The sequence below is a fragment of the Cnephaeus nilssonii genome (genome assembly GCF_951640355.1).
Source record: "Cnephaeus nilssonii genome assembly, chromosome: 7".
Taxonomy (NCBI): domain Eukaryota; kingdom Metazoa; phylum Chordata; class Mammalia; order Chiroptera; family Vespertilionidae; genus Cnephaeus; species Cnephaeus nilssonii.
In genome coordinates this window covers 100,790,054-100,812,291 of record NC_137078.1, presented here as the reverse complement: position 1 = coordinate 100,812,291, position 22,238 = coordinate 100,790,054, and the positions used below count along the sequence as shown (strand labels likewise).

Below are 22,238 nucleotides of genomic sequence, written 5' to 3'. Positions count from 1 at the left end.
AGCACCCAGTCCCCTCAGCCCCGCCAGGGCACCTGCCTCCGGAGTCTCCCGGTCCCCTCATCCCCCCAGCTGCCCAGGGCTGGCCCGAGGCACAGGTAACCAGGGCCAGCTGAGGCTTTCACTGCCAGCAGTGGCAGCAGCAGAGATGTGATGGGGCGTAACCTGCCCCTGATCACCAGATCACCTCTGGCCCCTGAGGGCTCCCAGACTGTGAGGGGGGCCGGCCGGGCTGAGGAACCCCCCCTCCAGTGCATGAATTTTCATGCTCCGGGCCTCTAGTCGCTGTACAAGAGCCATTCATTTCTTGCTTGTGTGTCGGGGGTTGAAGAGCGCCAGTCCATCCAGGCGGGACTCGGCACTGAGCCGCAGGTCGGGTCCAAGTGCTCATCCTCCGGTCCTTGCTCGCCAGGCCTGTCCCAGGCCCGTTCTCCTCGTGGCAGAAACGTCGGGGGGGAGCAGAAACAAGGTCTCTGAAGGCCAAGGTTAGAACCCACGCACTGTCACTTCTGCACATTCTTTTGGCCAAAGTGAGTCCCACGACCCAGCCCAATGTCAGAGGGCAGGAAAGATCGCCCCACCATCACCCCGTGGGAGGAACCAGGGACACAGAGAGTAATGCAGCCTGCCCCGAGCCCAAACGCGCCAGGAGTGTCCAAGGTGGACCGTGTCCGGGAGAAGGCTCAGGAGCGGCCAGGGTTCCGATGAGGACGGGGCCACAGCCCGCCAAGCGTCAGGGAGGCTTCGCCGAGAAGGCAGCAGGGGCTCTGAGCTGGACCTTGAGGTCAGGACAGGATTCAGCACAGAACCAGGAAGAACGTCCCAGTCGAGGCGACAGCCTGAGCCACGACTTGGAGAGGTGCAGAGAACAGGAAGTGGTGGCTTCACCGACGGGCCATCAGGGATGGGACAGCGTGGGACAAGACTAGAGGCAGATGGGGCCTGGGAGGGAGGAGCTGGGCTGCATTCATGGGGCCCTGGGGAGCCATGGCGGTGTTTGAGCCGGGCAGGATCCGGCTCCGCTACAGGGAATAAGACGGTGGGGAGAGAGGCTGGATGTGGGCGACCAGGAGAGAGGGGGAAGGGCAGGAGCCCGGGAAGAGGGAGGGAGGGAGGGAGGGGGCGCGGCACAGGAACAGGGTGTCTGGAGCTCGCCCATGGGCTGGTCAGCCAAGACAGAGAGCAGCAGTGGCCTGGGGGAAGGAGACAGTCCTCCTTCGAAGCATGTTGGCCGATGACAGCCAATCACCAGTGAGGCCCAGGGCCGCCTCCTGCCCAGGGGACACGTGAGGGACGTAGTGGACTCGGGCCTTTGAGAAAAACCACCTCACGTCCGTAACTGAGGCCTTCCCAGGAGATAACACGCCAGTCACCGCGTGTCCTCGAGGGCCATGCACTCACCTTCCATGTGCTTTGTCCTTGGGGCCGGGGGCCTGGGGCCCTGATTCCCTCTCCCCACCCCCACCCCCACCCCACCTGCAGGCTGGTGGCGCCATGCTGTTGGCAGGTGTGTCAGGGTAAGCAGCTCAGCCTCTGTCCTGTTCTCCGGAAAGTGATGTCACGCTGAGACCTTTTGGCACCCTGTGCCGCGCCAGCACCGCCATGGGTGAGCCTGAGGGGGGGCGGTGAAGAATTAGAAAAGACAGACAAGAGAAGAAGCTGGGTCTGGGTGGGACGCTGTCCTCTCTGATGGAGAGCGAGCGACAGCCCACGGCCTGCCAGCGGAGTCTTTACTTTATAGCAGATTCCCCGAGGCCAAGGAAGGGCGCGGTCAAGATGTTTACAGCGTTCTCGCGGGTTTCGAACCGACTCAGTTACAGGCACCTGGTCAAGCTTTGTTTTCTTGCTGCGCCTCTCACAGCCCGTGTCGCTCAGCCACGTGGGGCCTCAGGTTCGGACCACAGGTTCACGCTCACAGCCACAGCCTTTGGCTGTAATTGTGCTGGGACTTGCATGTGGCTTTGCCACGAGAGGACCGTGCCCTCTGCTTAGTCCCAGGTTTGAACCTATCCGAACGCTGAGCCGCTCTCCACAGCACCCTGGGGTCATGACCCTGGAACAGGGGCTCCGCATAGCTTCCCCCCAGAGCTCAGCCTCGAAGCATTTCCCAAACCCAGGGCAGGACGCGCGCTGTGAGGAAGGGTCCCTGTGCCCCTCCCTGCGGGAGAGGCCGAGTGGTGTCCAGCAGCAGGCTTCCGGAACCTTCCGGCCATTCACCGATACTGGGTACCAATCTGGGCGCATCCCAGTGGAAGGGAGGGCTCCTCAGACCTCAGCCCCTTGAATAAGGGTGTGGGTCCCATGCCACGGGGACCCAGCTCCCCTCCTGCAGACACAGCCAGGGATGAGAGGGGGACGGGGCTGTGCACCTGGGTCCTTCCCACCCCGGTCCCCAGGGTCGTGTCCCTGGCCATAGGGGGCAGTGGAGGCAGGGGTGGCCCGAGGCAATGGCAGGACCCCGGCTGGTGCCCCCCGCCAGCCCCAGCACCGAGTCGGCCGGGCCGGCGGCACCGCAGAGCTGCACTTCCCGGGCGGGCGTTCAGGGGCTGAGGCCTCCTGAATAATTCAGCCTGTTTCCGAGACAAACGCCCTAATAGGACTAATGGACTTGCTGCCTCCCAGCCGACCCCTGGGGGCCGCGCCTCGTTCGCCAGCTGCCTCAGGCGCTCCGCAGCGACACTCCCTAACGAGCGAGTGAGCGAGCGAGCTGCCTGCAGACCCTGAGAGCCGCTGCTCCTCAGCGGGGTGTCCTTCCCAACCAGCAGGCGCCAGAGAGGTGAGCGGCCTTCCCTCCGGGTCGGGGCAGCGCCTGCTTCGGGTGCCGCCTGCGGACGAGCATCCGGGGACAGAATAACGAGGGGTGGTGTTCAGGGTGCATCCGGCTGATTGGAAATCAGACCCGCTATGTTTTTTCAAAGCCCAAAACCTCCCCCAAAGCTGGCCCTGGGTGGCCGTGGGGTGAGCTGGGGGGAGGCGGGGGCTCGGTGCTGGCGCCTGCTTGCTCCCAGACCTGCCCGTCCAGGGAGGCCCGGGTGTCGGCTCTCCCCGTGGGCTCTCCCCGTGGGCTCTCACCGTGGGCTCGCCCGGGAGGTTCTGCATTTTCCGTTTTCCCGGGAAGGGCATAGGACGCTGGGGGCTGTCTGGGGCACGCACCACAGCAGGCCGGCTGCTTGGCTGCGCCTTGGCTTGCTGACGGCTCACGAGCAAAGTGGTTTTGTTTCTGCCCCGACGCCGCCGTGCCCACGCCACGCATTGCCGGGCCACTCCGGACGCCGCTCCCCTCGCACTCTGCTTTCAGGAACTGTGGCTGGTTCCTCCGATAGGGAGAGGGATGTCGCGTTCAAAAGAGACCTCTGGGGCTCCTTCCAAACCCCCTGCTTTGGTGGCTTTCGGTAAACAGACCGGAGTTCAGACATCCCGTGTGGAGGCTCCTGGAGGCCGAGGCCACGTGACCCCGCCGGCTCAGTGAGGCCAGTGTCGGCCTCCCCCTCTGCCCAGGTCCCGGGCTCACTTACAAGCTCCTCCGGGCCCTGGCCTCCACAGGAAAGATTTCCAAAGGGGGGCCCAGCTCCGGGAGGGCCTGTAGGGCAGTGGCTATTAGCAATGGCTGCTGAGAGGGGCTGATTTTTCCTGGGATGGGGTGCAGGAGGGGGCAGGGGAGGGGGAAGTCAGCGCTTTTGAGTTCTGAGAAGCGAGGGGGCTGGCCGGAGCCCCAAGGATTCTTCCCGGGCCCCCCTTTATCCAAGGACCCAACCCTGCTCGCTGGCCTTCAGAGGGAGCCCCGCGTGAGGAGGCAGGAGCCACTCTGTCCCCCCAAACCAGCGGCACCGGGGCCAGAGGAGACTTCACGGGCCACGCCTCCCTCCAGGGTCTCCCCCCACGTTCTCCGCGGTGCTTGGCCCTCTGGCCGCTGACCCCCTCCTGGGTGCCAGCTCCTCACCCCTGCACCTTTGCCCGGGGCTGCCATGCTCACCCGCACCCTACCGCCCCCCCAGCACCCCGGCCCGAGCTGGCCACACCCGCCCTGCACGCATCTCCCGAGGAGCGGGTGCTCCCGGCCAGGCGGGTGATGTTGGCGCCCACATTTGGTCCAGGCAAACGTTTCCCAGCCACGTTCGGTACCCGCACGGCGCCCTCGGATCACGCAAGCCCGTGTTCAGGTGTGCCTTCTAGAGAGGCCGGCCCTGCCTGCCCGGCCTGTGCCCTCCACCCTGTTGTGTGTATTTTTGTCCCCACGCCACTCATAGCTGGTGTCATATCCCAGGTTGCTGGCGGCCACCTCCCTGTCCAAGGTGGGTTCCCACGGCAACACCAGCCCCTGCCCAGCTGTCCGGGCCGGGCCTGTGCAGCCCGGGGCAGCCTGTGCAAGAGGCCCTGATGGCCCCACTTCACAGACCTGAAGACTGAGGCTTGGAGCGGTCAGGTGTGGCCTGGGTCGCACGGAGCGGGTGACAGGGCTGCCCTGTCCAGAACCTGGGCACGTAGTAGCCACCTGCCAGCCCAGCTGCGGGATCGTGGCTAGATTTCTGGAGCCACACCAGCTCGGGGTGCTGTTTTGTGGGAAAGGTCTTGAAAGCTAATGGCTATTGATCTCGGCCTGGCTGGGCCTGTTTGGGGGAGGTGCCCCTGCAGCAGCAGCCTGCCCACTGGGGACACGGGCCCCAGGGAAGCCAGGGCTGGCCGCGGGCCACACAGCCGCCTCCGAGGCAGCCGCCTGACGCCGTCCTGCGAGCACTTGGAGGAGGGAGGAAGGGCGGGAGCGGGTGCCTTTGCTAAGACGGACCCGACCCTGGGACCCCCAGCCCCTCTCCTGCCCAGAGTGATGCTCCTGGAAGGGGGTGCTTTTCGTACCGGGGGCATCCCCGCCTGCCTTAGCCTCCAGCAGTGACCCCAGTCCCAACCCTTGGGGGTATCGGAGGCCATGAGCCCTGCAGGCCCTTCTCCCCGTGGATCTGAGCCTACCCCACCCCGTCCCCCTGCCTGGGTCTGCATCAGGGAGCCGCCCAGCTCTGCCAGGTGCTGTGGGCACTGCCAGGGAAACGCCCAGTCGATGCCGGGGCACCGAGCACGCAGTGGTGAAAGTGGGCAGGAGAGTCCCCGCCCTCCTGACCTTCAGGTCAGCAGATGCAGCAAGCAAGGTGCTCGGAGAAGCCTGGCACATCGGGGGCGGCGCGTGCCGTGGAGAAGAATCTCAGCGGGAAGGGTGGGCTCGCCCATGACGGGCTGGCTCCAGCGCACCTCCGCCCGGGGACCGAGCAGCAGCCGCGCAGCCCTCCCCGGGGAAAACCGAACTTGTCTCCCTTGGGGAAGACAGAGGCAGGGCAGTGCCAGGGCCTCCAGCTCCCAGGCTGGGCTCCAGGGTCCCGCTCTGCAGCCGGCCCATCTCTCCTTGGTGATGGCGACGCTGCTGGGGCCACTGGGCTGGCATCGGGGTTGGGGCGAGGGCTGGCAGGTGCAGGGGGCACTCCCAGATTGCAGACCGCCCTGACCCCGGTGACCATGTCCTCGTTACCGGTCAGCAATGCCGCTGGGTGGAGGCAGAGCCAGGAGGTGTGCCCTGGGCTGCCGCCCTCGCTGCGTCCGTGAATCTCCCCGTTGCCGTAACCCGCTCGCAGAAATCACTGTATGTCCGTCGTGCGGGACGCCTCGCCCTCGGAGGCCCACGAGTTCCCGTGTGATGTGGGATGTGATGTCCTGCTGATGGACATTCACTCCTGCTTCCCTGCGGACGGGCACTCAAGTTGTTTTTCTTTCCGAGGGCGCACCATCATCATTAGGGTGGCCGCGCAGCACGGTTTTTAACATGTAAGCTTTGAAATGTCCCTAACAAACCTACCCCATCACTCTCCCTCACACGCCTCCGCTCAGTCTCTGTTGCAAGAATTCGCGGATGGTGACATCCTTAGTGACCACAGAGCGGGGAGCCCCGAGGGCGCTGCTGGTGCGTCCAGAGCGTGTGCGTGGATGGCTCTCCCTTCCCACGCGTGTGATGGGCAGGTGCATGGTCACACGGGCGTTTGCCTCGCGACAGGTGCGCTTCTGCTGCTGCCCAGGCACGGCCTTCCCCTGGTCTTGCCCGGCAGCGCCTCCGGGGGGCGCGGTGCTGCCGTGTCTTTGGCTTTGGGGCTCCGGCTAGCTGCATGCTCTGTGCCCCAGTTCCACCTGGAGCAGTCTGAGTGCGCCCGCCTGGAACGCAGCTTCATGGGGCTTGCCTCACAGTGTGGGGGACGGGGGCGGGGGTGCTCAGCCAGAGCCATCGGTCACGCAGCCTGGAGGACAGAGACTCTCACCCAAGGGGTGTTTACCGCGGGGACCAGGCCCGTCCCCACAGCCTGGTGGCCGCTCTCGTTGGAGGATGCGTCTCTGCAGCCGCCCTGCCCCGGCGCCAGCGTCCGGCGAGGGCAGTGAGGACAGCGGCCCTCGCTGACCCGGCGCCACTGGGCCTTTCCCGTCCGGACAGCGGCGGCTCCCGGGCGGGACCATGTTGTCCATGACGTACAGCGAGAGCCTGAGGAGCGTGAGCAGCAGGTGCCACTCGGACTGGGCCCTGCACCCCGTGCGCCAGACCGACGCCCTGGAGCTGCAGCGGCTGCGGGAGGTGCGGGCGGCCGCCCAGGCCCGGAACATGGAGAGCTTCCTCCGCATGCACGGCCTCTCGCTGGACGGCTGCACCGCCCGGCGCACAGGCATGAAGTACCGGTAAGGGCCGGCGCGGCGGGAAGCACCGGGACACGGCAGGGGGCAGACACGGCGGCAGCCCAGGCAACCCGGGTAACGGCTCTGGTGTGCGCTGCAGTAAACATCTTGTGTTTAAAAATTCCAACCATGCCCTGGCCAGTGTGCTCAGTGGTTAGAGCGTCGACCTGCGGGTTCCATGCCTGGTCAAGGGCACGTACCTCGGTTGCAGGTTCGATCCCCGGCCCAGGGGCGCGAGCAGAAGGCAACCTATCGATGTGTCTGTCTCACATTGATGTTTCTCTCCCTCTCCCCCTCCTCCCTCCCTTCCACTCTAAAAACCAGTGGAAAAAATATCCTCGGGTGAGGATTTTTTTTTTAATTCCAACCACGTAGAAACGTGGCAGAGGAAAGTGGGGGACTGTGCAGCCCTGTCCTCCAGAGACAGGCACTGCGTGTGGGACATTGTGGGTGACGAGGGGATGCGGTTTCTAGAGAAAAGGGGGAGACGCGCCCGCGCTCCCATTTGTCTTCGGCAGCGTCGCTGGGACAGAGTCATTGCTGGGGTGATGGCACAGATGAGTGAAAAGGCTCAATCATCCGCTCCAACGACAAACCCATCCTGGCTCCGAAACCCGGGGGGGGGGGGGGGGTCCTGGGGGCAAGGCTGTGCGCCCTCCTTTGCATCCTCGCGGGCAGCGGCCCTCCGCAGGTGGCCTCTGGGTGGGTTGCTGTGACTCTCGTAGCGAAGGCTGGGGCTTCACGGTCCCTGTGTCCTCCGGGTGACGGGCGTGCGGGGGGCTCGGGAGGACATCCTGGCTAGCTCGCTGGTCTCTGAAATCAGCACCTGGGACAGCACCCGGCCGGCCCACTTGGGCCTCAGCGAGCGGCCAGCCCCGGGGTTTGCGTGTTCCTTTCTAAATTGCATCCGTGCGGCTTTATTCCTGTGCTTCCCGGGGACAAGCCCTCGCCAGAGCCAGTCGGCGGCCAGAAGGGACCCCCCCCCCCCCCGCCACTCCTGCCGCCCAGTCTGTGTACCGTTGCCAGATTTAGCAAATTAAAGCACAAGATGCCCATGTACACTTGAATTTCAAATAAGCAACAAATTGATTTCTTTTTTCTTTTTTTTAGTGTAAGTACGTCCCCCGAGATGTTTGGGACGAACTTTTACTAAAAAGTGAGCCGCTGCTTATGGGCGTTCAGATTCCACCGGGTGACCTGCATTTGACCTCTGCTGCGGCCTCACTCGGGCCCGGGGTTACCTGGCTGGTCTCCCGGGAGCAGAGCGGAGCAGAGGCCAGCCCCGGCGCGTTAGCGTCTTCTCCTTGGGGCGGTGGGTTTGGGCCTCCGGCTCATTGTTTGACATGTGCTTGTGGCTCAAAGAAACAGCACTCCATTAGATGGCAGCCCTGTGGGGCCCAGTACCTTGCCAGAGCTCAGAAAAGTGGATAGCACCTCTCAAAGCCCTTGATGAAATACAGCTCCCCAGGCCCAGCCCCAGAACCACCAGCTCGTAGGCCTGAGTGGGGCCCAGGGACCTGCATGTGGAGCGAGCTCCCCTGGTGGCCTGGCCGGGTGCTGAGCAGCCCTGCAGGGCCGAGGAGCACCCGAGCCGGGGGCAGGGCCAGGGGCAGGGCCTTTGTCATCTGCAGCTCTCCAGGCCTGGGGGCTCCGGCAGACAGGGCGTGTGGTCCTGCGTGCAGGGTCCAGCTCGTGGAGGGCTGAGCTGGTGAAGGGTCAGCACCGCAGGCTGCCATCCACCTCCCCCGACCCCCGGGGCCACGTGGACAGGCGGGTCCTGGGGCGCCTCCCCCGACCCCCGGGGCCACGTGCACAGGCGGGTCCTGGGGCGCCCCTCCCTGGCCTCGGTAGGTGGCATCTGAGACCTGCCAGGGCCTTCTTGGCAAAGGCACCAGCTCTGCCCTCCCAGCCCCTCTGTCCCCCAGGTGGGTCAGGGTCCCACCCTCAGGGAGCGGCTCCCGCTGCCACGTCAGGCCCGTGTCCCTGGGGAGGATGAAGGGGTACACTCACCCGTGGGGAGGGATGGGAGAATCTCCCACCGGGGCCGACACGGACTCGCACCTCCAGAAAGCCCCTCTACGCTGGAGGCCCACGGGGCGCACGCCATCCGTGAGCCCTTCCGGAGGGCCAGGCCCCGTGTGAGCGCTCTGCAGGCGCGATCTGACCGCACCTTTGTGATCTGCGCTGGACCCCGAGACCACTGGGGCTGGGAGGGAAGTCGCCGCCCCGAGCTGCCCAGCTCACACGCAGGGAGCCCAGCACCCAATGCCGTCTTAGTCCGAACGTCTGTGTCAAAAGGCAGGGCCAGGGCTGGGAGCACGCTCAGCCGCCAGCGTGCACACCCCCCTGGGTGGGTCTTCCCTGGGCCCTGTCAGAGCTGAGGGTGCGGCCAGCAGGAGCAGAAGGTGTCCGGGGCCCGAGCTGGGAGGGCCACGCCCCTCACTTTGTCATTGGAAGTGAAGCCCCAGAGAGGGCAGGACGCGCACCTGGGATCCACGGAGGGTTAGCGGAGCGTGGGCTGCCCCTGCCCCTGCCTCGGTCACGCCCTTTGCCAGCCCCTCCCGAGGGCATAGAGCACACAGACGTGGCTTTGGCGAGGCCCACCCGCAGGGGCAGCGTCACGCTGGGGGTCAGAGGGCAAAGCCTTCCCGCCGACAGGGACAGCTCCCTGGGTTTCAGGAACCCCGTAGGGGTGAGCGTGAGGGTGGGAAGGGAGGGTGGCATGGGAGGGTCTATCCACTCACTCACTCACTCGCTGAGTGTTTGTGGCACCTGCTGAGGCCTGAGCACCAAGTCAGTGCTGGCACTTCCCGGCTCTCCGGCCCCTGAGCCCAGTGGCACCATCACCCAGGCGGAGCGGGCTTTCTCCTTCGCGTCTGGGCATCTGGCTTCTTGCGCCAAGCCCCGGGGGAGGCCCCACTGGCCTGGGCAAGGACCAGGAGCAGATGGTGCCGCCGGAGCCGCTGTGAGCTCAGCCGCCCACTGGCTGCGCTGCCTGCCTCTCCCCGTCCTGGCCGGGCGGCCGTCAGCCTGGAGCAGCCTGTGCCGCCACCGCCTTGGCCAGGCAGAGAAGTCTCGGCTTGTGCAGTCACCTCGTTAATAATGAATCGGCCGGTGCCTCCTGAGCCTCCCGCCCTCCTCCGATGGACCTGGTGGGAGTCCCAGCCCCTCGGTGTGCGGCCCCGGGAGCTGAGCGCCAGGCGCCCTCCCGGGAGACTCGGGGAAGCCTGCACGGCAGCTGCTCCCGGAGCCCTGGCCTCCGCCCGCCCGCGGCCCACGAGGGGCCCGCCCCCCTCCCGTCAGAGGCTCCAGTGTCGCTCATTGGTCAGGAGTAACTGGCAGCCCAGCCCGCTGGACACTGGGGGGCCGGGCAGCCAGAGCCAGAGGGTGAGGGCGGAGGAGGGACCGAGGAAGAGGTGAGAAGTCTCCCCAGCACCGCTGGAGATCCGAGTCCCTGGCCGGAAGGTGCACGGCGTCCGTGCCGGCGGTCTCCTGAAGGAAGGCCTCGCAGCTCCTCCGCCTTCGGGGAGAAAGTCTCTCGTCCGAGAAGGAGCCGATGACTTCGGAGCCCGGAAGGCGGGGGGAGGCGCCCCGGAGCTGAGGGCCAGCACCCCCCAGCATGCAGGTGTCCTTCGTGTGCTCCGAGCATGGCCTCAAGGGCCGGGGCCCCGACGAGCGGCTGGGCCGGCCGGCCGCCAGCAGCCCCAGCCTGGGGACCCGCGGCCGCTTCCGCGCTGTGGCCATGGTGGCCCGGAGCCTGGGACAGCTGTCGGTGCAGAGCCACCCAAGCGTCAGTGACGCCGGCGGGAAGCAGCCGGGGATGAAGTATAGGTAGGAGGCGTGGATGGCTCTGCGGGCGGGGTGCCCTCCCCCACCCCGGCTGGGAGTGCCGGTAAACGTGCAGATCCCAGCGGACTGGGGTGGTTTGCGAGCTCAGAGGCCAGGAGGGGGCTCTGGGAGCCGTGGCAGGTGGGGGGGAAGTAACAGGGAGGCTGGGCCAGCCCCCCGTTTCTTCACGACGCAGGGAGAGGGGGTGTCTGGGGGCCTGTCTGTTCCTGGGGGGGGTGGGGGTACCATCGCCACGCCCTCAGTGTCAGACTGTGATCCGGTGATGCTTCCTCTTCCCAGGAACCCCGGGCCCTGGCCACAGGCCCCTCCCCCCCCCACACCCCACCCCACCGGGACACAGGGCCCGCGGGTGGTCCGAGGTCTTTGCAGCCGGGCCACGGTGACAAGCGTTGGTGTGATGGTCCGGGACTACCCGGTGACCATGGGGTGGAATTAATGTTCCCTCCCCGGCCTGAGCCAGACCCCCGGCAGGACTGTCGTCCCGGGGCTCGGAGCCGCCTCTGGGGGGTCCTGCGGGGGCTCAGCCCCTTGGTGAGGACACTGGCGGTCACGTGTCCCTCTGCTCGGGCGCAGGCCCCCAGGGCTGCAGGCTCCCACTGTGTCCTGTTCGTGGAGACAGTTGGGGGGCAGGGACCCTCCTGCCACCCCTTGCATTGCACCCCACCGCTCCACCCAGGCTCGTGCCCAGATGCTCGGTGGGCTAGCCCCGGTGGAAAGGGGGGCCCAGCTTTGTGCAAAGGGCGCCGGGGGCAGGGTCGTGGGCACCCTGCTGCGGGCCTGGCCTTCCTGACTCCCCGTGCGCCTCTCTGCCGGAGCCTTATTGGTGGAGAACAGCGTTCCTGGGGGGGGAGGGAGAGCCCGCACAGTCCACCTGCGGAAACCGGGAAGGCCGGGCAGGCGCTGGCTCCCGGGTTCCGCGGGAAAGTGCTGCCAGTCCTCTCCGTGATCAGATGCTCCCGCGGCCCCGAAAGGCCACAGAGGCTCCTGCTGCGTTTCAGGGGGTGGCTGGGCTGGTGGCAACTCGAAAGTGAGGGGCCGGTCCTGACAGCCGAGGTGCAGAGATTAACCCTCCCCACAACCAGGGCCTCCAAGTGGGACCTGATGCGAAGGCACCAGGTCGTAGTCCTGCGCCCCCTGGAGGTGAGTGCTGGAACCACCGAGTCCTTCGGCGTCTGTGCCCCTGGCCCTCCTCCCGGGTCCTGGGGGCGGCCTGACCCTCTGAGCTCAGGGAGGACCACCCAGGGTGGACCCTCCAGTCTGGAAGCTCTGGGGGCTCAGTTCCTGTTGAGTGGGGATCAAAAGCTCAGAGTAAACAGGACACACCGTTTCACTGATACCTGTCACCCCGGCCATCTTTGAGTCCATCCCGCTATGCTCCGAGGGCCGGTTCTAAAAATACAAAGCGCTGTGTGGGTGGAAGGAGTGGCCATGAACGTGATTTCCCTCCCGAGAGCCTCAGCCCACTGAGGAGTAGATCTGAGCCTGAGTGCTCAAGGTGACTGTGTGCTCCTGTGTGTGGTCCTGTGTGTGTACGTGTGTGCACATTTGTGCCCCTGTGTGTGCACCTGTGTGCACATTTGTGCCCCTGTGTGTGCACCTGTGTGCACCTGTGTGCTCCTGTGTGTGTACGTGTGTGCACATGTGTGCGCCTGTGCGTGCACCTTTGGGCTCCTGTGTGTGCATGTGTGCACCTGGGTGCACCTGCATGTGCATCCGTGGGCACATGTGCATGTATACACCTGCTGGAGGCAGGACGGCCAGGCAGTAAAGGGACAGAGGTGCTCATTGGGCTGGGCCGTTGCATTCTGAGGACCTGGGCTCAGATCCTAGCTCCACTACTTCCTAACCCAGGACCCATCTGTCCTTACGTGTGGCCGGCGGGAGAGCTGCACTTGGGGTGCAGGAGGGGAGGTGAGTTCATCCTCTGTGGGTGTCTCATAGCAGCTGAAATGGAAGTCAGAACTCAAACCACGGGGCCCCCTTGCTAAGCATGGGGTTCCTGCCTCATGGGAACCTGCCCCACAGGGTTCCTGCTTAACAGGGCATCTGCCCCACGGGGTTCCTGCTTAACGGGGCATCTGCCCCACGGGGTTCCTGCCCCACAGAGTTCCTGCCCCATGGAGTTCCTGCCCCACAGGGTTCCTGCTTAACAGGGCATCTGCCCCACAGGGTTCTTGCCTCACAGGGTTCCTGCCCCACAGGGTTCCTGCCCCACAACCACCTGCCCCTGGGGTTGCTCCATACGATTGTCCGAGGGCCACAGCCAGGGTGCAGGGGCTGCAGGATGTGAGATCCCCACTCTGCCCCCACCTGACCTCCTCAGGAAGCTGACCCCTGCCAGGGCGTGATCCCGGCCAGCCTCCAGCCACGCTGTCGTGTGCGGGAACTGAAGGTGTGTGGCCAGCACAGGGGCCCCGCCCCTGCCAGAAGGCCCAGGCGCTCAGTGCAAAGTGGGAGTCAAGCCCGGGAGTAAGGGGGGAGCCAGTGAGGTCCTGAGTCTGCCCAGGGCCTTCGATCTCACCCCGAGTTACGCCCTGGGGGCCCCGCCCCTGCCAGGCCCACCTTAGGGAGCCTGGAGTCTGAGCAGGCAGACCTGCTGACGGGCAGTCACCGCATTGACCGGAAAACGTCCCGGTCCCCTCGCCATCGAACCGGCTCCTCAGAGCCACGCTGCTCCCACCGACCACGCGTTGGCCCTCCGCCCAGATGGCCGAAGGAAGGGCCTGGACTATTTTTAAAGCGTCTGTAACTGCCCAGAACCTGGGCGCAGTGTTCAGCGGTTCCCGGCACCTGATGGCCACGTGACCTCGGCGCTGGCCCTCGGCGCCTCTCTTGGCGAAGGTTAAAGCCGAGAGCCCTCAGCAGTGTTTTTCCCAGACCACAGGAGAGAAAGAGCCAAATTAGCGGAGACCAACGTTATCTGGGCTTAGAGATTTAGCCAACTATTTAAAACATGTTTTTATTGATTTTAGAAAGAGAGGAAGGGAGAAGGAGATAGAAACATCGATGAGAGAAACATCAACATCGATTGGCTGTCTCCTGCACTGCCCCCGCTGGGAATCAAATCCGCAACCCGACCCTGTGCCCTGACCGGAATCCAGTCCTGACCTCCTGGTTCACAGGTCGATGCTCAGCCCCCGAGCTGCACCGGCCGGGCTTAGCCAACTGTTCTGTCACTGTGTCACGTTATCATCAGGGGAGAAGCGTCTGTAGGAAATGGCTTTGTGTCTTGCAAGTTTCGAGCGGCAGCATGTCACCAGCCGTGGTCCAGACGACGTGGTGGTGTGTCGAGGGCCCCACCCCCACGGGGCAGGGGTTTATGCAGCTTTCAGCCCGGAGCCCTGTCCCTTCTCATTTCTTCTCCCGAGGCCTGGCAGCGGCTGGCAGAGCTAACGCCATCGTTTTCACTGGGAGGCGCCGTGAGCGGGTAACCCTGGCATCACGTGCGTCCTACTTTTGCTAAATTATTCCCGTGGGCGGTGGGGGGAGAGCCGTGCGCCGGAGGCTGCCCGGCGAGGGAGGAAACTCGGCCTGCCTGGTGGGCGAGCGGCCGTGCCGTCTGCAGCCGCAGACACAGGTGGGCTCGGCCGTGTTCTGTGTCCTCCCTGAGTACGTAGCACGGGCTGGCGCCGGGTCCCACTCCAGCACCTGGACTCACCTAGCCCAGGGGCCGGGCTCTGAACACCTGGGCGTCGCAGACAAGGTTCTGAGGTCCCCATGTACGTGCCCACGTCCGGGAAGGGCTTTCTCAAAGGGGTCTGTGCCCCCAAAACTGGTAAGAACCGCTGATCGGAGCCTTCGGTTCTTTTGGTTTCGTTACCAGACTGCTTCCGAGCAGGGGCCCAATTTCTCGCCACACCTGCTTTCCCGCTCACGCGGGGAGCGTGACCTCAACTCGGAGCACACCTGGCCGGACCGAGTGCCGGGGGCGGAGGGCGTGGGAGATTGAGCCTCTCTGTCCAGCAGTCACAGTGCGGGTTGCTCTGGATTGGCACATACGAGCGATGCCATTGGGTTACGTCACGATTTATAGGAAAAGACGAGGCAGCCGCCATCCCCTCTGAACACCTGCAGCGTGAAGCCCATTTGATTGGTCCGTGTGAGGGAGAAGGCCGCGTCCGCGCTCCGTGCTGTCTGTCGTGGAACCGGCACGTGCAGAGTCAGCGTCCTGTGCGCGGTGCCCGGGCACGTGCCAGCTCGGGGCCTCCTGGCCGCCCCGAGGGAGGCAGCGTGGGGAGCCAGCCTGCAGATGCGCAGGCGGAGGCCTCGGGCCCAGGGCGCTCGGCCATGAGGTGGGGCCAGGATTTGAGCTCCAGCTGCGGAGCCTCTGCCCGACGCGCCCGCCTCCCCACAGAGAAGCCAGCGCCAGGGCGTCCTCGCGCAGGCCGGCCCAGCCCACGGGGCAGCCGCGGCAGCCGGGCTGGTTTTCGTGGGAAACGTGACAAGGATGCCAGCGACTTCGAAGCGCCGTACGTTTGGTGGCGCCTTAGACTGTTTCCACGCCGTCACAAGGTTATGGCATCCACACCTCGCCACGGACCGCCTGTGAAGGGCGTGGGGCCCAGGTCTTGTAACCAGGGAAACCGAGGCTGCGGAGGGTCAGCGTGGACCCTGTCAGAGATGGGCAGGGCAGGCTCGGGCCTGGAGAGAGAAGCTGAGGACACGGCACCCGCTGAAGTTAGAAGTGGGGTAGCCCTCGGGGAAGGAGGCGGGGGCTCACCGCAGCGCCTCCGCGTTTCTCTGACTTCCCGCCGCCTGGAGGGGTCGCCCCCGGGCTGGTCCCAGGACCAGGCTCCTGGCATCGGGATCCCGCCGGGAAGGGGCGTGGCACCGGATGGTCCGGGCCCAGCTGTGGGGTCACCAGCTGCCACTTACCAACCACCACCTGGCAGCTCACATCCCGTGTCCCCAGTAATGGGGGGCGTGCCTCGTGGCGGGCGGGGGGGGGGGGGGGGCGTATCCTGGAGCCGGCTGCCTGGGGGTCACACAGAGCCAGCGGCTCAGCCCAGCAGGACCGGCAGCCCCGCTCCTGCTGCAGGGGGACGTGGCCCGGGCCGCGGGGCTGACTTCCGCTCCGCTGCTCGGAGGACGGAGTGAAGACAAAACCGCAGGTGTGACACGACGAAGGGGGAAGAGGTCATTCCGGGGGGACCCCGCGGCCGGCGCCACAGGCCGCGTCCATCTCGTTTCAGCCGGGAAACGAGTCGCGACGTTCCATTTTCCCTCTGCGGTGGCCCTGTGGTCACCAGCGTGGCCACCAGCGTGGCCTGTCCCAGCCCCGCGCTGAGCCCGGTGTGCACGTGGGGCGGCGACAGTGGCCCTTTACCCCGAGGGGCAGCCAGCAGCTGGCCTCTCTCTGAAGGTCCCCCTTGGTGTCAGAGCCTCCAACAGCGTTGGATGGGGGGGCAGGGAGCCGGCTCTTGGAACAATGGGCGTTGGGGGAGCTGCAGTGGGAAAGGTCGGGGCTGGGGGAGCCCCTGGGGAAGGTCAGGGCTGGGGGAGCCCCTGGGGAAGGTTGGGGCTGGGGGAGCCCCTGGGAAAGGTCGGGGCTGGGGGAGCCCCTGGGAATGGGGGGGCGGAGCCTGGCCGGCGGGCCCTGCCCGGCTGCTGAGAACTGACCCGCGTTTGTCTTTCAGGAACCTGGGCAAGTCGGGCCTGCGGGTCTCCTGCCTGGGGCTGGGTGAGTGGGGGCCCCTGGGTCCAGAGCCACCAGGGAAGCAGGGCTGTGGGAGGGCTGAAGGGGACCACCCCCAGGGGTGGGAGCTGCCCCCAGAGCCAGGATGGGTGTGTACCTGTTACCATGGTAACGGGGTGCCTGGGAGAGGACGGGGTGGAGTGACAGCCTTTTCCTTTCCCAAGCTGTGAGCTCCGTTCCCGGGTCACGCTGTCCCCCACCTCCGTGGTGCACACACAATGCGCCTCCCACACACACACACACACACACACACACATGTGCACATACACACACGTGCACACACGTGCACATACACACGTGCGCGCACACACGTGCACATACACACACACACACATGTGCATGCACGCGCACACACACCCCGGCCAGCAGGAGTGGGGACCTGCCCCCTGTCCCGCCGCCTGCAGCCCGTCCCTGGAACAGCAGCCACTTTAGCTTGAGCCCCAAGGAGCGTTTCAAAGCCCCACAGCCCGCTGCCTGCTCTGGGCACTGACTGTCCTCTCAGTTTGAAGTTCGGGTGTCCACACACGCCAAGGACACGCTCACCACAGAGCGGGGTGGCGCGGTGGCCTGTGGCCGTCCCCTGGGCCCTGCAGCCTGAGGCCCCAGCACCCGGGAGGGGAGAACCCACTTCCCCGGAGGCTCTCTGACCTGACCCTGTGTGTCTCCTTCCAGGAACATGGGTGACCTTCGGAGGCCAGATCACCGACGAGGTGAGACGGGCCCCGCCCCCGCCAGGCCCCAGCGAGGGCAGCCCCCGAGGCAGGTGGTGATGCCTGCTAAATGCCCAGTGAGGCCTTGGTCCCAGCAGCCGCCACAGCTTCCCTCGGCCTCCTGTGCCCGGCCCTGTGCCCGGCCCTGTGCCCGGCGGGAAGGGTGAGCCGCAGCGGTGGCACCACACAGCAGCCAGGTGCCCGGGGGCTCAGCCAGTCCGCAGGCCCCAGAAACTCAGTCGTCCTGCGGCGTGCCAGGAAAACCAGGGCAGGCTTTCCAAGCTGAGCCAGTGCCGCTCCCAGCGGCCCCTGCAGAGCCCGCGTGAGTGCGAAACCTCAGCACAGCCTGCCGAGGCCGCTGAGCCGCAGGTCCCGATAGTTTTGCTGCAAGAGGAGGGCCGAGCAGCGTCTCCGGGTCTGTGTGGAGGGGACGGTGCGTCCCCAGGCCGCTGTGCCCCCGCCCCCCGGGCAGTGAGTGGGTGTCTGGGAAGGGAGGACAGGGGCCTTTGCTCGGAGCTCCGGCCGCTGCAGGAGAGGCATCTTCCCATTTGCCTTCCTCGCCGTCGGAAAGGTTGCATTTAAAAAGTAATCCGTGACTTCCCCTGCGACCTTGTTAGCCGTGATTGCTGGCTTCGTTTTCATAGCAAAGGGTCTGCTTCCGTCAAAACCCTGATGCAGGCACTTGGTGTGTGTTTTTTAAATGTATTTTTATTGATTTCAGAGAGGAGGGGAGAGGGAAAGAGAGAGAAACATCAATGATGAGAGAGAATCATTGATTGGCTGCCTCCTACACGCCCCCTGCTGGGGATCGAGCCCACAACCCAGGCATGTGCCCCGACCGGAATGGAACCACAATCTCCTGGTTCATAGGTCGACGCTCAACCCCCGAGCCACGCCGGCCGGGCCTAATTGGTGTTTCTGTTCCTTTTTCTTGTTGCGACAGCAGCAGGTTCGATCATTCTTTGCACTTGCTGATAGGGTCTGGGTCTCGGCGGTCCCGGGGGGTGGGGAGGGGGAAGGTGGGCGTTTTGAAGGCACCGGGACCTCTTGTCTCCGGCCACCAAACTGGTCTGAGCGCTTCGACTGGAAGCGGGAGCCCCGAGCCCACGTGGGCCACGGGAACAGGTCACGCCTGCCTCGCCTCTTCCCCTGCCGCGGTGGCTCTGACCTCGCAGGCGGGTGACCTCATTCCCAGGGCACTCTGCACTGCCCGCGACGTCCCCGTGGGAGAGACGGAGACCTGGCCGTGGTGACCAGCCAGTAGGTCTCCCTTCACGTCCCGGTGGCAGCCCACTGCTCCCCCCCCCCCCCCACATGTCTTCATCGGGGACAGTGACATGTACAGCGACACTGGGAGTTGTTTCCAGAGGACAGGAAGCTGGGAGGACCGCGGACACAACAGATGACAGACTCAGGGCCCGAGAGGTCCTGGCAGGCGACACGATCGCGCACAGGAGCAAGGGGCATTTCCGAGCTCAGTCTGCCCGGTCGTGTCCAAAACACCAACATGTCGAGCCCCAGGGGCCCACCTCCCTGCGTTCGGGGGAAGAATGCCCGGGGTTAGTCTCCAGCTGGCCGCCTGCGGGGTCTGAGCCGGGGGGGTTGGTGCCACCAGGAAGCAGGGCCCGGCCTGGGCTGCGGAGGAAGGCGGGCACTGCCAGGCGGCCAGGCCCACTGGGCGTTCCTGAGGAGCGGCCGCCTGCAACTCCCTGCTGCCTGCCGAGCCCGTGTCTGAAGGCAGGCGCGTGCCCAGGAATGCCGAGCAGAGGCCTGTTAGGGTTACCCGGTGTGGGGCCTGGGCCTCTGGGCACCCCCGGGCCTCTGGGCACCCCCGGCTGGCAGGACAGAGCCGCCTGCCAGCAGCCCCCGCTTCTCGTTTCAGATGGCAGAGCAGCTCATGACCTTGGCCTACGACAACGGGATCAACCTCTTCGACACGGCGGAAGTCTACGCGGCGGGCAAGTACGTGTCTCTCCTCGTGGGAAAGGGGTGTGGCCACGGGTCCCCCTTTTCCTGCGACCCTCGTGCGCCTCCCCCTCTGCCCGCGTCTCTGAGCTCTAAACGGCTCCAGGGCGGGTCGTTTTCCTGGCGCCTGGGTCGCAGAACGCTGGGACACGGGTCACTTGCTGACCTCCCCACGTGCTCACACACCTCGGCCACCTCAGCCCCTCGTGCCAACGCCGCCGTGCCGGCGAGGCCGAGATGAAGCTGCCACCGGCTCTCCGCCGTGCCCGGGCCCCCCTCTCCCGACATCTTCACCTCCTAACGGCGCAGCCGGGGCCGCGGGAGGCGGGCAGGAGCCGGCCAGCAGGAAGCACTTCCCTCTTGGCAGCGGGCTCGCTCCTCCATTATGTAACAGCCCTGCTGGGCCAAGGCTGCGGCCTGGGCTTCGGGCCGGGCTGTAATCAAATCACCCGCTCTCCGCCTGGCCTGCCTCGGGTTTCCAAAGTCAAAGTCGGCTTTGCTGTGAAGTCATCTGCTGGCTCTGTCCCCTCCCTCCGCCCCTCCCTCCGGGCGGCACCTGCAGCCAGGCTCGGGGTATCTCCGCAGCCTGCACGGGCCACAGCAGCGGGGCCGCGACCCAAGTCCTGGCCCAGGGTCTGAGGATCTCACAGCCCGGGGGCCTCCACTGGGACCCCCAACCTCCCCCAACCCCCGTCAGCAGCTCACTGCCCCTCCCAACCCCTCCAAGCGGGCAGCCGCTGCCCATCACAGTGAGACGCTGTCCAGACCGAGGGGCTGCCTAAGGCCGGGGTGGGGATGCCCATGCGGAGGCCGTGCTGCAGCCTGCACCTGCCCTGCACCAGGCTGTGGGCAGCTCTGTGCCGCCTCCTGCAGACGGCCCGGCCCCTGTACACACACCTCACGGCAGCCACACTGCGCCATCTCCACCCCCGGTGAAGGGACACCAGGCTGGGCAGCTCGGGACTAGCACCCCGGGTCCCGGCGCCGCGGGGCCTCCAGGAGGCCGAGGTCTCGGGGAGCAGCTTCCGGGGGCTGTCGCTGCGCCTGGAGCCCACCGCCCCCGTCCTGCCCTCCACGCCCCCGGCCTCTGAACCTGCCCACTCACCCCCATCCGGGCCTCAGTGCCCGCAGCCACCCACACGGGAAGCGGGCGCTGCGCCAAGGGACAGGCTGGGAGGACTGCCCGGGGCGGGGCTGCCAGGCGGCTCCAGGGGCGGGGGCCCGGCGCCGTCCCTCTCGCTAACCAGGTGCCAGTAGCGTAGCTTGCTGAGTCCCCCCTCTCATGCTGATGCTAATTTGGACGCTTCCCAGAGGGGCAGGGCTTCTGTGCCCTGCCGGACGGCGCCAACCTTACCAGGTCCACGGCACGGGCAGCAGGCTTTGGCTAACCCTGTCTCAGTGCCCGTGAGCCAGGCCCAGGCTGCTTCTCTCCCCGCCCTTTCCTGACCTTTGTCCCACAGGGAGGGCCCCGGGCTGAGGAGGAGGCGGGCTGAGTGCCTTTCTGCGCATCCTGACCGCGAGCGGAGAGCTTTCAGACTCTGCCAAGCAGCTTGCCAGCGAGAGCCCATTACCCCTGAGTGCGTGACTCAGCGCGTCCATTGAAGGGAGCGCTGCGCACGGTCAGCCCCCCCCCCCCCCCCCCGCCCCGGCCTGCTTTCACTCAGGAACTCTGCTGCCAGCAAAATGTCCTCAAAAGTCAAAACCTAAAGTCGAGAGTCCGTCACTGCTGCGCCGCGTGGGCCGGAACAGTGCCCATGAGGCCGGGCGCCCGAGTTTGGTGCAGGCCCTGAGGGACGCCAGACAGGGCGGACGGGCCAGCAGGGCGTCTGTCTCATCCAAACGCAGGAAACCAGAGGAGCATGCACACACATACACGGACATGCACACGCGTGCACACATGCGTGCACGCACATGCACGCCTGCTGGCGCTCTGCCGGAACCCCGCCCTGGCCCTGGGTTCCTGTCGGTTGTCTCTGAAAACAAGATGAATAATTTAACTTGTAAAAACATGCCTGTCTGGCCCTGGCCACTGTGTCTCAGTGGTTAGAGCGTCACCCACACCCCGAAGGGTCTTGGGTTCGATTCCCAGACCAGGACACGGACCTGGGTCGAACGTCCATCCCTGGCCTGAGGGGCCTGTGTAGAAGGCAACTAGTGAATGTGTCTCTCTCACATCGATGTTTCTCTCTCTCTCTCTCCCCCCTTTCCCTCCCTCCTCCCTTCAACTCGCTAAAAATCAATGGGAAAATATCCTCGAGTGAGGATTAACCAACACACAGAAAGCCCTTCTTGTCTGGAAACTTGGCCATGTCACGTGGCAGGGTCTTCCCGTGAACTGCCCGTGGCCGGGGGGCCGGGGGCCGCTGGCCTTCTCTCCGGGACTCCGGCTCCTTCCGGCAAGGGTCAGAGCCCTACGGCCCGGACAGGCGCAGGGCCACGTGCCACGCCCCTTCGTGGGGCGCAGCAGCCACGCCTGTCCCTGGATGAGCTGCCCGAGCCGGGGGCCTCCTGGCTCCTGGCCTGTGCCCTTCCCCTCGGGGACCGGTGCCGGCTGTCACGGTGGGCGGGGCGGGGGTGCTGTGCGCGGTAACGACATCTCCGTGTCTGGCCTTCTTTGCAGGGCTGAGGTGGTTCTCGGGAGCATCATTAAGAAGAAGGGATGGAGGTAGTGCCTGCTCTCTCTGTGGTCGGTGTCCAGGGCCCACACGGGGTGCGGGGAGGGGAGCAGGGAGGGGAGGGGGCTCCGTGAGAGGCGGCGGCTCTGGGCTGGGATTGGGCGGGCGAGCGTGGCTCGGTCCCCCTGCCCCGTCCTGTCGCCAGGGCAGTGCCCGGGGGGTCTCATCGTCGTCCCTCTCAGACCTGCACGTCCCAGCATCCCTCTCTCGGGGGAGGGGAGGATGTCCCGGAACGAGGCAGCCCCGAGCTTTCTCCAGGGAGCGGGGTTCCCACAGGGGGTGCCGCCCCCAAGGAGCCAGGGGCTGTGGCGAGGTGGGGTGCCAAATTCCGTCCTCCCAGGTCGGCGTCTCTGCTGGAGAGGGAGCCATGGGGGCCCGCACACCCCATCTGCTCTCCCCCTGACGCGGTGAGGAGGGCCGGGGTCCCGGGGCAAGGTTGACCGGGTGAGGCCAAGCAGAGCTGGCCCTGGTGCCGCGGGGTGGTCCGAGAGGAGAGGGTGCAGTCCCCCCGGACAGGACCTCTGTCCCACCTCCTGGTTGGGCTGACCCCAGGCTCAGACACCACCCAGCCAGGCCCGGCCTTCACACCCCACTCACCTGGGAAGTGGTGGCTCTTAGACCGCCTTCACCTCAGGACCCGCAACCCACCCC

At 66.0% G+C, this 22,238-nt stretch overlaps 1 protein-coding gene across 4 annotated transcripts in view; it reads left to right on the top strand.

The window, feature by feature from the left end:
• The window catches only part of KCNAB2 (potassium voltage-gated channel subfamily A regulatory beta subunit 2), a 65,541-nt gene that overhangs the window by 29,125 nt on the left and 14,178 nt on the right, over positions 1 to 22,238 (top strand). For 2 of the 4 annotated variants that reach the window (XM_079777564.1, XM_079777563.1), the window contains 4 exons: positions 16,179 to 16,222; positions 16,910 to 16,947; positions 18,830 to 18,909; positions 21,533 to 21,577. In XM_079777564.1, coding sequence (XP_079633690.1) covers positions 16,179 to 16,222; positions 16,910 to 16,947; positions 18,830 to 18,909; positions 21,533 to 21,577 — 207 coding nt within the window. Of the gene's footprint in view, positions 1 to 4,442; positions 6,697 to 7,219; positions 10,525 to 16,178; positions 16,223 to 16,909; positions 16,948 to 18,829; positions 18,910 to 21,532; positions 21,578 to 22,238 lie in introns of those variants that run through there. The other 2 variants (XM_079777566.1, XM_079777565.1) reach the window with 2 other exon arrangements.